This window comes from Hylaeus volcanicus, chromosome 1, assembly GCF_026283585.1.
Source record: "Hylaeus volcanicus isolate JK05 chromosome 1, UHH_iyHylVolc1.0_haploid, whole genome shotgun sequence".
In the NCBI taxonomy this organism is placed as follows: Eukaryota; Metazoa; Arthropoda; class Insecta; order Hymenoptera; family Colletidae; genus Hylaeus; species Hylaeus volcanicus.
This window is the reverse complement of record NC_071976.1, coordinates 21,394,712-21,409,929: the sequence shown is the minus strand read 5'-3', so window position 1 is coordinate 21,409,929 and position 15,218 is coordinate 21,394,712. Positions and strand designations below refer to the sequence as shown.

The 15,218-nt window shown below is 43.6% G+C and overlaps 1 protein-coding gene across 1 annotated transcript in view; it reads right to left on the bottom strand.

Moving 5' to 3' along the window:
• LOC128885141 (aristaless-related homeobox protein-like) overlaps positions 1-13,408 on the bottom strand; it is a 15,221-nt gene extending 1,813 nt beyond the window's left edge. The window contains exons 1-3 of the mRNA XM_054138991.1: positions 13,026-13,408; positions 5,740-6,005; positions 726-813 (exon numbers count right to left, since the gene is read on the bottom strand). Coding sequence (XP_053994966.1) covers positions 726-813; positions 5,740-6,005; positions 13,026-13,098 — 427 coding nt within the window. The 5' untranslated portion in view covers positions 13,099-13,408. The remainder of the gene's footprint in view (positions 1-725; positions 814-5,739; positions 6,006-13,025) is intronic.
• Positions 13,409-15,218: the final 1,810 nt, after the last annotated feature.

The following is a 15,218-nucleotide window of genomic DNA, read 5'->3' as shown; positions in this document are numbered from 1 at the left end:
AATTCTTGTAATAGACACAGGTGGTACGAGTAATAATGGAACTGACTATGTGTATAGACAAATGTAGACGTCACGACTGGTTAAACTCAATCTTGTATTGTCTGTAAACTCTGATAAGATCTACTTCTAGGAATTTGCCTGATTCTCCTGAAATTTCAAGTTTAACAAACATCATCAGCCAAGGGAAATTGCAGTGAAATAAAAGTGTGAAATAAATAAATGAATTCCGAAGGTAGCACTGTGAGCAGGTAGAGAAAAAATCAGTCTGTAGCTCCCAGACGGAATTAATCTGCTTGTCCCCGAGATCGCCAGTGGCATAGGAATAAGTTTGGTCGAGCACACGGACAGACCGGTTCATGAAAAATTAAACGGTCAAGCTTCCGTCGCGCATCGTTCGCATGCGACGGCGACGATGGCCGACACTGAAATTAGATGTAATTGGCGCCGATTGCATCTACCCTTCGCAACTTTCCTCGCGCCTCGGTTCCTCGCATATTAACAAACAGGCCACGCGATTCATAGCGTTGCAACCGAGCGCAAGGAACGTTTTTTTCATTCCCCGAGACGAGAAAGTTCTTCCGCAATGGAAGATGTGGAAAGGTAGTTTATTAAAATGATCACGCAACTGTTTCTACGCCAGATTTCATTCCGATTAAAATTTAATTTAAACAGTTTATTCTTATAAGGATTGTTTAAAATAAATAAAAGTCCGAGTTCCTACTCACCGCTTTGTTCTACGTGCATGTAGCTGGTGTCTCTACCAAGGGCCTTCTCCTTCTTCCGCCATTTCGCGCGTCGATTTTGGAACCAAACCTGAAATCGTACAGATCAGAGAACTCGATTAATACTTCGTCTTCGATTTCTCAATTTTACTATCGGTAAGTTCCCTTCAGTGCTTGCAATCATTTCAATAATACTACAATTAATACCTTAACAACTTTTTATGAAACCTTTCTCATCGTTTTCCATTAAAGATACTTCCATAAAATTTTTCTTACAAGAAAACAGCACCTACACTGCTTACATTGAACCACACACTCGTAATACAAAGCACAATGGCTACCAGAATTAGAATATTCTTCATCCCCCAACTCTCACGCGGCTTCACACCCCCGTCACTTTGAAAATTCATTCCATCGCGTTGTGAACATTGCAACTCTTTATCCCTCTCTCTCGTCCACGAACGAGGAGAACAATCGTCGCGCGAAATCATCGAATTATTTCTCATGAAGAAAATACGCCAGCGACGCATGAGAACCCCCTAGCCAGCCGTATCAGAGGCACCTAACAAAAGCTTGCTCTCGAGGTTGATTAAGCTAATTGTTAACAATTATCCTGATTTCCTCCGTACCCCTAAGTGGCAGCAACCCCTGCCCTCGCCCCCCCGCCTACCTTCCAAACCCCTGGCACGCCGTTGCCGCTGCTGGCCCCGTTGCCATATAAATGCTTTCGCTTTCTGCCTGAGCTGCTCTGATTTTTCGTGGCCACCGACAGACCCCGCGAAAGAGACAGAGAAAGAGACTGGGAGATTGCATTTTACATCCTGCCTCTATTGTGCGGGGAATCCAGTGCTTTTCAGCCGACGTCGGTCATCCGCCATCGATCCGATACGCGTGGATCCACGGGCTCCTTCTCCTTCGGAGCCTCTCCAATTGGGGAAAATGTTGGTGACATCGAAGTACTCGATATTTAAGAAATTTATTTTACGGTGCAGGTTGGATAAATGCTTTTGGAACTTTGCTAGCATCTTCAGACCTGGGATTGTTGGTACATTTATTGGGTTGTCCAGGAAGTTCGTGCTAATTTTTAAGAAAAATTCAAAGGCACATCTAAATTTTGATATATATCTATTGAATTACGTAGGTACTACTTTGTTCCACAACCTTTTCACCTTTTAAGGGATATATACATGTTATTTGTTTTTAACCATTCCGATACATTCAGACTACCTATCAAAAATCGACATGGACTTCCCAGACAACCTAATACTTTGCTGATGCCTTTAATCCTAGGACTGGTGATATGTTTACTTTGCTGATATTTTTTAAAGCCTACACGATCTTTTAAAAATAGCCAGTTTGTTCGGAGAAACTCTTTTCTGAATAATAAGTAAAATTCTAGGTGTCTAAGATCCTAGGTATCCTTTTCCTGTTTTGAGACCCTCGAAAACATAGAATTTCTGTAATCTGCGTTGATCCAGGAAGAGGGGGATATTTATTTGAAATATAAATTTATTATCAAGACGAGAACGGTACCGTAGAGTTTGGACTGTTGGTATCTTTACTTTGCTGACACTTTTTAGCGGGCTACACGATCTTTTAGAAACGCCCAGTATGTTAACCTCCTATGGCCGAATTTTTTTTTCTGCAAACAATTTGCAAGGGATTAGTTTGATATTTCCAGTTTATGGTGCTGCCAACCACCATCAATATTGTTATCAGTTACCAGAGACATTATATAATTAAGACGTATACATTATCTTGTGAAAAAACTAAAATTATTTGGTAAATTAATACCATTTGAACCTCGATACATTAGCATGTGATCTGAAAGTTACACGGGCCCATAAGGGTTAAAAGAATCTCTTATAAGTAAAACTCCAGGTACCTAAGATCCTAACTATCCTTTTTCTGTTTTGAGATCCTCGAAAACATAGAATTTCTGTAATCTACGTTGATCCAGGAAATGGGAGTTGTTTGTTTGGAACACAAATTTGTTGGCAAGGCGAGAATAAAACTGTGAAGTCTTGAAATATGTGGGGATATTTAAAGAGCAAGTAAGAATATCGTTGAGCAAAGGCTGAAAATCGAGGGAAGTTTGAAAGTGACTGAGAGCGTTCAGTTGGAGCAGCGAGGGAAACGGGGGACGGAACGTTGTGAGGTCGGTGTGGGAAATTCAATTGCCTAATTGCTGTTAATTATTTAATCGCTCCTGAATACCCCGCTAACGCCTAAGTGCTCGCAAACCTTGCAGCGCGTCGTTTAAGCGACCCAGCGCGAACCCGAAAGTTTTAATCCCCCCATCGTGGCCCCACACAATCTCAGTGTAACGTTTCCACCATCTCCGCCGCAAATTTCCTGTTCGCGCTCTTGCTTGTTCAATCTTCCAATTTTCTTCTGCGCTAGTGCATGCATGCAATCGGCACTAGCAAAAAAACGCGACTGTTTGAATCTTTGTTAAGATAGCGTCGCATTTGAGGCGAAGTATTAACTACACACAGTAGAAGAAAATGTAAAAAGTAAAAGCTATATTGCCAAGGTGAAAGCTCACGGGTTCCTGTTAAGTAAAGAGACGGTCGGGAAAAAATGAAGCATTTTTTTCTTACATCCAGACACGTTTTAAAAACCTTGGTGTGACCAGAAAACGCAGATTGGAGAGTTGGGAAAAGGGAAAGCGGGTCCGCGATAGGAGCGTGACGCGGAATAGGAAGCGGGCAGAAACGTTTCGCGATTCCATTACTATCGGGGGGGGTCCGATCGTCGATCGAACGCGATACATCGGCCGGCCATTAATACCGAAAAATGGGTAATTTCGCATCTGGAATTGAGGGCGGCGAGGGAGGAGTAGCGGAGGATTTCCTAGATTGAAATAAAGTGGCCGTGGCACCACTGCGCCGCGGCGGATCATTTAGCGGTTTTGTCGAGCGACGGCCAATTGCCGGCATTGTCGCTTGGCTGTACCACAATGGGCCAATCGGAATGCTCTCTGTCTCTTTTCAACTCCGCGCCACCCTTCGACGACGGCTCCATCCACGACCCTTCTCCACCGGTGCTATATACGTACACAACCCTACATAGAATCGCGTACGGTGCTCTTTCTCGATCCTCTTCCTACCCTTCTTCTATCTCCGTTATCGCTCCCTCTTACTCGCGCCCAGACGTCTCGCTTTGTTGCGTACCAGCGCGAGGGCGTCGGGAACGGTTACGCTAATCGAGTAACCGATTTCCATCCATGGAAAAGTCATAATTTATGGCGGAGCCGCCAATACCCGGCGTGCCAGTTGTCGACGTGCGACGATTCCACGTCACGTAACCCGTGCTCGTTTCGCGGACGATCAGGTTGATAATACAAACGAACGTGGGGGAAAGGTGGTATTTATCGCGCGCGATCATTGCAACCGACGCCACCCGGGAGGATCGAGAGTTCGAGCCGCGATGAAACGAGAGCGTCGCTCGTCGACCCTCTGTCGTGGTTTCTTTTCGAAAGGTATCCTCCCCCACCGAAAAACTTTCATTTTGTTAGGCTTGTCTCGATCGATTCGAAAGTAAGTTGAAAGCCATTGTTTCGTATACTTGGTACATTTTCGTCTTCTATTTATTAATATTTCAATTTTAATGAGAATGCATTTGTTAATGGGGCGGGGCCGATTTTTTCTGTTCGGATTAGCACTTTGTTGCGGCTACCGTTCTTGCGCGTCCCGACGCACTTAAAACGAAACAAGCATAGACGCACACACCGGCGCGTACCGAGAATGGGGAATAAAAAAAAAATGTCAAGCAGATTAAAACGCTGTTGAAATCGAGGACACCTCGTTCGCCTATCGTTTTTACCTAGAGGTATAATCGATCGAGACCATGATGCGCGTATAAAAATGTATATGGAATGCGCGAAAAATGTATCTGTATTGTTTAAACGGAGGGGGTGAAAACGAAAAATATTAAAACATCGCGCGAATGTGTGCGTGTCTGATAGTATCACGTCTGCTTTATAAATGTATCGCAGGTAAATTACAATTGTACATGTTAATCCGTTTTCGTACTTCTTTCGCTCACTCCCTTCATCCCTCAACTCTTTGTTTTTTTTATTTTTTTTTATTGACGTCGAAACGCGTGCACCTGGCTCTCTCTCACAGCCGTTAAAAAGCAGGACTGGAAAATAATTTCAAAGCAGATTACGACCCCGTACGCTCTTTACTGTTTGACTGGCTCGTATGAAATTAATCCTCGTAACATCGGGGCATGGTATGGCGCGTTTTGCTCGAAATTACAGACGTCGAAGAGGAGCGGCAGATTTTCGGTACAATAGTGTGTAATTAGTTGAGAGGCCCACGCTGAGGTTGCGGCTCACTCAGCGCCGGCTTTCTCCGCGTTCGAATATCATGCTTGAAAAGCTACTAGCGCGCGTGCAAGGGTTTAAAGACACTTTTAAGTGGCTTCTGGGGCTACGATTTATCGAACTACTCGCAGACCAAAAATCCACCGTTCCCTTCGAGGGCGCTCCGCGAAACGAAAATGTTCGCAGGCTTAATCTCAATGATCCTGCTTTTAATGATTCTACGTGCCAAAAATAGAACGAGAACCGTGAAATCAAAATTTCTCCCTGGAGAGTTTCCCTTTTGGAGAAATTTGGGTTTCGACAAAGTGTGTACTAATCGCGTGTGACTCGCGAGTTGAAGTTTTCGTGGGCCTGTCCACGCGTGCTCGTCCTATTTACAGGCACAATGCTGTATATATTGTTTATAATAAACATATTCATTCCTTTAAATTATATTTTTCTTCGTAGACTCACAGATTTTAAACATTTTTCATCCACTATTCTTTTTTAGGAAAAGTAGAGGTAAAATCAGGTTGTAAGTAGTTTGACCACGTATGAGGTCAGACGAGTCACGAAAGAATTTTAAACTCATTTTAAATTCTATAATAAGTTGCAGAAACTGAAGGAAGTTTGGGACTACCAATTGGTTAAACAAACTTAAAAATAGATAAGGGTATTCGAGGGTATTTGTATGGAGTAACTCACCTGAACCCTGGCCTCGGAGAGGTCCAACCTCATCGCCAGCTCCTCTCTGGTGAATACGTCCGGATACTGTGTACTCCCGAATGCCTTCTCGAGCTCGTGCAGCTGATAGGTGGTGAAGGTGGTACGGGACCTTCGGACCTTGCGTGGCCTGTCTGACTCGCCTAGATTCAAGGGATCGTGCAGGGCATCGTTTATCTGATGATCGCTCAAGTGACCGAGTTCCGTGTCTCCGCCATCGCCGATCGCATCAGAGGATGTCGCGTGATCTGGAAACAAGGACAAGGAATATAATTCATCGCTGGCTCGCATCCTCATACGGTGTCAATTTGTTCCATTCAAACTTCAAACTACGACTCGTACATGATTCAATAGAATCTTATTCAATAAGGGAAGCTAAAAGACATTCGAATAACAAGAAACTTACTTTCCTTGCGTTGATTAAAAAGATAAGGACAGCGAAAAATTAACCCTTTCCACTCGGATTCGTAAGTCTAACAAATTTTGTTAGTGATACCACTGCAAACATAAATCCTTTATAAAGAATTTATGTTTGCAGTGGTGTCAAAGCTTCAAGAAAACTATAAGAATTTGTAATCAAGTCTAATAATACCAATAACGACATCTATCCAAAGTTAAACTGTTTTATGTAGTTATGACGCAGAATGCAAAGGGTTAATTCAAGTAGTGCATTACCACACTGAAGATTTCTCGAAAAATTATTCACTCCAAGACAATCGAAGGCAAAATTTAATCAAATAACAATCAACCACAGAATCATTAACATCGATAAAATTGTATCAAGTACCAAGACGCCACGAGTCTAAAAAGAACGACCAGCCACCTCCTTGAGGTACTTTTGCCGCCGCTAATTCCCCTGCAGAACGGAGCCGCCCCTATCATCGAACGCTCACTTTCTCACTCGTTAACAACATGACTCATTCCGCGTACTTTAGCGCACGATCGCGGAATGATCTCAGAAACAAAATGAAAGGCGTCAAAGGGCAACCCTCCTCTCAACGGAGAAACGCGATGTTTCGCTCTTAAATACGCGATTGGCTCGCCAGAGACACGAACGAATGGACGTTAAAGGGCACGGTGGTGCGCATTGAAGTTCGGAAACGCGGTATCAAACGATCGCCCGATGCCTTCGATGGCTCGAGTGCAAGAGAGGATCGAGGCGATTAAGCCAAATCGTCCCGCACTGCCAAAACGAAATTGATGTTTCGCTGATACACACGGTGCAAGCGACGAGGAGTGGGTCCATCAGAGGGATTGATGGACACGGGAGGGAGGAGGAGCAGAGGTGGGTTTGGAGATGCTGCGGGGTCGGTGTGGGTGCAATTTCATTTTTAAGCCGCGCAACGATCGGCTGTACCCGATGCACGCCCCGATACGCCGATGATGTCCGATCGGCGGATTTGCCAATTTTAAGCCTCACCCGGCGCTTCATTTTTTTGCACATCCACGGCCCGTATATGAAATATGACGCATCGATGCGAGCCTGTACATTATACGTACACGCTCGATAGTACTTAAAAACCGTTGCCGTCAGTGATTAGCAAATATCACGAGTGCATGTCGTACACTGTTACCCCCCCCCCCCCCCATAGTGTCCACCACCACCCTCCCCTTGCCTCTTATGTGATGCATCCCTTGCAACCCGTAGCCGTGAAACACGCGCTGGCTTCGACCCTTCTCTCGCCCCCTCTTCGTTTGCTATTTGCCGTGTCTCATTGCTGGTCGCTTTCCGTTCCTCTGCGCTCACGGGTACATCGATACAGGCTCGAAGGCTCATTAGAGCAAACTACGGTCGCCAAGTGTGCGTTTTTGCCGCGTATCCTTCGTGACGGGGGGCAACAATCGCCTTCTTACCAGCGGTTTAAAGTTACGAGGGGTAATGCGATAGGAGGGACTCGTGGACATTGGATGCGGTGGGAATTTTTCAAGCTACACTCGGTTGACAGAGATTCATTGTTGCTTTAGTTTTGATTATAAAAATTGTACTTGCATTAAATTTTATTTTTGATTATTGCTGGCGTCGGGTTTAGAATCTTAACCCTTAAATGCCCTAACTTTCGATACTGGATTTTTAAATCTAATTGTACACTTGCAATTAGTTTGTTTTTAATATTTGGCTGTACGTATGTTACCATTGCGTAATGTTCTTTTGAACAAAAGTAAAAAAAATAAACGTCACCTGTCGAAATTGTTCAAATAATGAATACATTGATATTTTTTTTAACTTTAATTTGTAAAATGAGGCTTCTAAGGGTTAAACGCGAATAGACGGAAGTGAGTCAAATTTAAAAATTTGTATTCGTGGCGTGCACGTCCGACAATGGATGGAACATTCACAGAAACCCAAAATTATCGTTATTAATAATACAGAATGGCAGGGAGACACGGTCGTTCATAATTCTTCCGCATAAAAACCAGCCAGTGCTGCATAATAAATTCTATAGAAAATCAGAGAATAATCCGGGAGATATTAAAACGGTAAGAGGAAATGAAGGTACCTCATTTGATTATCACCACCCGGCAAAGGGGCGTGCTTTTTAATACGAGCGCATATTACAGCTCTCTCTCTCTCTCTCTGTAACGGGATATCTCGTGTACACAAATTTCGCGATTATTTTTAGATGAGCATCAATCGACGAAAGTACGGACGTGAAAAATCATAATTATTTCGATGGAATAGTTCGTTACCCCCGTAAACACATATTACAATAATCTAATTAATATTCTACGTATTTTCCCTAAGTTATTCTTGATATTCCATATCACTTTGATTAACTTTCACATTCGCCACAACACCAGTAATATTTAGTGACCTTGTTACATAAAATATACTATCTAACGATAGAAGCATCACCATAAATCCTCGCAGCATCAACATCTATCTTATCATTCCCCGTATTGCATTAACGTCAATCTATTTATAACGTCCTCCGCCAGACTAATCGCGCGAGACGTCCTCGCGCTAATTGGCCCGTGACATTTATTACTTCGTGGAATTCATTCTTCCACATTAGAAAATAATCTCCGAAAAGCAATTCAAGTACATCACAGCGTGCAGTGGACCTTGAAGTGGTTAAAATTCACTTCGGCGTGGTAGACGAAACACCCGAGTTCGTCGTAAACGTCGATTCAATTCAATTTCAATCTATCTAATTAGATACACGACAATCTAGATTTCGCTACGAACCAAAATTACTCGAGGAAATTAGATAATAACGCGATAACGACCACCGACGCTGGCTTACAGAGTTTCAATGTCCGTCTCACCCTCTTCCACGGCGGGTGCCGGCTTCTATCCACCCCTTACACACGTTTGCTTGAACTAATTAGACGAGCATTTACTACTCGTGTGTAATAACGTTAATCCTACTTTTCGGTGCCGCTCTAACCGGCAGTTGCGTAGGTTCACGATGATGCGAATCGTTCGAACGGCACACGCACATTGGCTCCGTACGATGGAGAGAGAGGGTGACGGACCCTGCACGGTTACACGCGTACGTGTGCACGTAATCGCACTAACATTTACGCAAACAAACGTCGGGATAATCCACGGTGAATAGAGAGATTTTTATGTTTTCATGCTAGGGCACAATGGGGCACCCACTTGATGCCTAACTCTCCGCTGCTTTTTATTAAATCTACGGGACCCACCGATAGGGGTTGGTCCTGGGGAGGGTGGCCCGCTGAAGGCAGTTCACGGCGCGAAATTAAAGATTTATTTACCGTGCCCCCGGTGATGACCACATGCCCCGTTCAGATCGACTCCGAGCGAGCCTCTCTGCCTCTTTGTTCAAGGTATTTATCGCTTAAACCTCGCCATTACGATATGAAATTCGCTTGTTGTTCCTGGAGCACTCTGGATCGAATTTGAAAATTTGACACGGTCACTCGTGTCAAATCTGAGAGTTTTACATTCATTTTTATAGTTTGCTTGCTGAAAGTTCGTTAACGGAATTTATTAAAAACGATGAAAGAAGTTATTGTGGCTTAAACGATACGTACAAAGAAATAATTAATGAACAGTGTTGATTACGAAGGAACTTTTCAGATTTCCATACTAGAAGCTCCTATTTCTTTCGACGCAAAAAATTAAATGCTTCTTAAAGAATGACCATAAGAATGTACAAACATTAAATAAAGCTAAAATATTATAAAGAAGCACGAAGAACCGCTTCTTTTTAGCTTCCCAAACTAAAAATTCTCATTTCCCAATAAAAGGTGTTCGATGGAAAAATTCATGAAGGAACGACTCTCTTTAGCGTCCCAAATTAATAGCCCCCCCCCCCCCTCCCGCCTCCTAATTGGGTATTCGTGGGACCAGCTCGTGGAAATATTAATTCGCCTCGATTCGTTTGTCGCAGGTTGCATCGGTAATCGACCCTTGAGTACGAAATCTCTCGATTACATGTCCCTTTTGACGACCCGTGACCCCGAGCGCGTCGATCTGTAAGCGAGTCCCGATGCATCAGCGGACATTCAATACTCAGGTATTATCAGACGCATTAATTATGTTAGACGACTGTACGCTCGAAATCCGCAAACACATCCTGATTTCTGCGCGCCACACTCGGACCGGACCAATAATCGGTCCACCTGTACACAGTGATCATGGACGGTGTTCCTACTTGTATACCATCGTGTATCGTGAAATTCTACACGCACACAGGAGCGTACCAGCGTAATCGATTCGTAGTATACGTGAAATTCGATCGTTCGAACGATAACTGGCACGAAAGAATCCCTTTTTCCCTCCCGTAAGTGTCTTATCTGTATCTCTGGGGTTAGGTAAGTCGGTTAATGCAGGGCGACATTACTGGCACCTGTTTCCGCAAGTTCGAGTAGTTTCGAGTCTTTAATCCCCCTGGATGTACCCTGTGTTTCCAAATACAAGTAATCACAGCTTACATGCTAAAAATTCTCGCGAGTCATAATTTTTTTAATTTTAATTTCACAAACAATATTCAACTATAATCGGCTTCTGCCGATGGAAATTCCACAGCTGGTAAGAATGTACGTAGAAAACTGGCCAGGCATTAAACGCGTTAACAACTCGTAACGTGTCTCCGTGGACAAGATATACTTCGCTGGAACGGATTATACAAGGTCCGGACTTTACGCTGGGAAATCTAATAAAATCCTTAAGAGGGTTTACGGGGTAATACGTTCGTCGTTAAACTCCACGGGATAATCGTTTGAGCAAAAAATTGGCGTGGGCAACTTTCTTCATGGAAATTTAATAAGTGTAGGTTTACGTAAGTTTATTAATTTTCTACGGCGTTTGGGAGACGATCGAGTTAAAGTCTTCGAGGATCGTAAATACGCTACACACCCTTGGGTCGTGGGGACAATTTAAGCGCATACGTTGCCCCACCTCCCTTTCGTAAACCAAGAACAGAGGAAAAACTGTTGCCTTGCCCCGCGTTAATTGTTACGTCTAGTTTTAACCCGTGGACGCGACATTCTTTCTGATACGCGCCAGCTTCGCACAATTTATATTGTCATAATTCCAGCTGGCCGGTTCTCTTTTAATCTTCAACCACTTGTGTGTTTTCAGTGCGATTTTTGCAAGTTAAGCAATTTAAGCCGTATCCTTTTAATAAAGAAATCATAATTGTTGTGATTTCTAGCAATAGAAAATAACAGAAAAACGTGATAGTTACGCCAATGGAAAAGTAGTGAAAATGAAGATGGAACCTAGGCTCAGTTACTTAATACTAGAATACAAAGGAGATAATGCATAGAATGATATAAAAATAGAGATAAATATTACATAAAAAAAAAATGATTCGCATTTTCTGCGATAAAGGGTAAGGGTCACTTATGCTAATGCGTAATTAAAACGACAATATTTACATCCGTCGACTTTGCACGGAAAACGACGTAATTCGTCGCGAAACCGTCCACTTGGCGGTCAAAGTGGAAATTAGATTCGTTAAACGTAATCGTGGTTTCTTGAGAAATTCCTTTAACCCATAGTCGGAAAATTTTAATGAAATAATTGCGTGCCCTTGGGTTTGCGTCCGCCGTAGGGAAACGAGAGTGGCAAACAAGCGTGCACATGCAGCGTTCGCGTGCTATAAGTCACGTCGTAAATTCACGTAGAGCTGATCGTCGCCGCAGATTCGAACCTCCGACCTAATTAGCCTTTTAGTATGCTCACGGTAATTAACTAACGGGCGAACGAGACGCGAAAAAGTGTCAACGATGACGTACGATGACGCACGTATTTCCCACGAACGCGGTACCGCTTCCCTCGTGGCTCGAATTTCGGATCGATCCGATCGAAGACAGCGATTTCGAAAATCGGTAAAACACCATTTGCTAAATTGGCGTACAATTACCGTATCTGATGCGGTGGACGATGGGTTAACGCAGATAACCCACTTTGTTTCAGCTAGGAAATTCTTTTTTTATCGCAATCGCGACCGGATCGATGCCAGGGCAATAAAATGTTGGTAAATGAGACCTTAGTTTGCTTAACGATATTAGATACTAGATAACAATGCAATATTACGCGACGGTTTATTACCGCCGAGCAAATCGACGCTTAGCGCTCGCAATCGTTGCTCTAAACATTGCGGGATCGCCTCGTTGGTCGTCGAGCGAATGTACTATTTTCTCTTGTTTAAATTATATTAATTATCATCTGAGTTTCTTAATGTTAAGTCGTATTAAAAAATTACATGCTACCAGGTATCTCATTTTAAAATGAGGTAGTTTTTTTTAAATCTAAAACTCCGTTCCATCATACACACGAAAGCAAGTTCATACATTCAGAATTTTCGTACTTCTCTCAAGTTTAATTGCAAAATAATAATTATACCACAGTCGCCGTCACTGTCACTCTACCGATATACAGTAAAACGGGGCCCAACAAACATATACAGACACATCCATGCATGTACGTTTGTTTTATTTCATGATCCCCTGACGAACTCTACTCAGATAGAAAGCGAAAGAGAGCCCTACGGGTGTACAATATATTCATACACTGCCAAACACATCCATACAGGATATTTTCTAATAGTTAATGTCACCAATGTCATTATACAAGATTAAATAAATGTATATATTTTTTTCAGCTTTTCGGTCGAGAAATGGACTTAGTTCATATTATACACGAGTGTGTCACTCATATTTCTCCAAAGATGTATATCACACAGAGCCCAACATTCGTCATACGAGCATCAAATCTTACAACCACTATTTTAACAAACTAATGTAAACAAGGGTGCTAAAATTGACACCGTCAGCAATGCAAGACGTACCTTCGTCCTTCGCGTGTCCCAGGATCTGGTCGATGCTGTACACGTTCATCTTCTGTTTGTATGTTTGCGCCATGCTTGTCAGAGCCGGAAGTCACTGTTGCAGCCGTGCCGTGGGGCAACCGGAAGCGGCGTTCGGTGCACGACAGATCACTGGTCGAGAGACAATCTCCGGAGATCCCGACGAAAATCGTAATTCCCGCGGACAGATGGAGCCCCGCGAAAAAACGTTGTTGGCGCGCTCAGGGTGCGAATGAAGAGCGATACGAAGAGGTTAGACTCACGTGCGAATAGGATACGACTGCGGAGACCATAGATGAGAAACTGAGGATCGTAGCACGCGGGTAGTCTCCGGCTTTGGGGAAAAGAAAATGCGTCAATCGACGGCGCACCACGAACTGGCTCGTCGGACATGAAAGCAGCCCTTAATATCGCATACAGCCGCCCCACCTCGCAACCCCTAACACCGCCATATTAGCCTCCCCGCCAATGAGGGCGCGCGCTTCTCACCCAAAGCCACCCCGCACTCGGGGGTTGAATGAGGCCTGGGCGGGGAATATTTTGCCCTTTCCGCGTAAATCCCCGGATTTTTTTCCACCTCCTCCTACCCCCTCCCAAACGGAGTCTTCCTCCTTCTATCCGATCCGCTGTTTCTCTCTGTTCATCTCGCCGTCGCCCCGTATGTCCATCCTTTTGTCTGTCTTTCGTTTTCGCCAGCTCACTCCAACGCACACGGTTTCGATCCAACTGGCGGGATATTTCTTCCGCTCTCCGTCACTCCCGCGTGGATTATTTACCGCGTCTTCAGGTGTACGCGAATTTTTCGGGATCGTGATTAATCTTCCATTTATCTAAAAAGCTGAACAGCTCGGATCATTTCTCCTCTGTTTGCCAGAGAAATGTTTAAATCGCGGCCTCAGCCAGCTGGAGTCCATCGCCAACCAGTTGCTGATCATCTTCTCGAAGGTGCTGAAAAGGCAAGGTCTGGTAGCACGTACTCGTAGTTGGAATGGAAAAGTCGAAACGTGAAGTTCGCACTATCTAGTATCAGCTGGATTTCTAACTAGTAAATATCGAGATGACCAACAACTAAGTTTAACTAACAATAAGTCCTCGTAGGTTCAATAGCATTAATAAAAAAAGAATTCTTCGTAGGTATGGTCGGCATTCAATTTATGTCAGTTTGAACATCAACCCTACATGGATAAAAATACTAAGTCTTCATGTAATATACTAATCTTTCGTAAATAAAGAATTAAAGTTCGCTAAAAGTATACCTTTACAAATGAATAACATTTACAATGCATCCAGCGAAGTTTCATCAAACACGACCACTGGAGCTTGTTGATTGATCCTGGAACGATCCTCCGTTTTCGGATTCCCTTGCAAAAGCGTGGATTCTGTCGTTAATGTCCAGCACGAACGTAACGGAAGCCGCAGGTAACCTGGAAATACTGGAACCCTGCGGCTTCTAGGTGCAAATTGCGAGAAACGAGGTCGCCTCGTTGATCGGTGTCCAACGGAAAGGGTCGTCCGAAAATTTGCTTACGATTATCCTACTTATTCTAAGACAACGCCTTTCGGTGAGGCCAGGGTAAATCAGTAATCTAATCCTAAGACGTGGTTTTTGCCTGAACAGTGACGGAGCATGGTCCCGAAATCCCCACGCCCGTGCCACGATTTTCAGATTTCATCCTTTTTACGAAATCTTCTTTTGTAATCTGTCTTCGACGACCACTAATCCGAAGAACCCTGCGAGAACTCTCGACGATCCCTTGGGCATCCTCGCTCTAATTCACTTCCGTTGTTGTGCGAAACAACCAGTTCTATTTTCGTTAATTACAGCGTTGCTCTTCAGTTTGTAGGTTTCGAAATCAGCGACGGAGGTAAGTTTTCCGAACCTACTATTTCTACTAAAATTAATTTTAATCGAATGTATTACGAATCCTTACAAACACCAAAAGCATGGACATTAATATTACAACGTAACCTGTAGCGTAGTAGGCGTGGTCCGACTTGCACTTGCTCTGATTAGGACCTCCTGTCATCGTCAACATTTGACACAAAGTAGCTACGCCCACGGGCTCGAACCCAAACCTAGAAAACTTCGTTTTCCGCTTGTTGGGAGTCGGAAACATTTTTGTAGTTTAAAAGGCAACACTTAACGTTATTATCGACTTTTTAAAAACATTATGC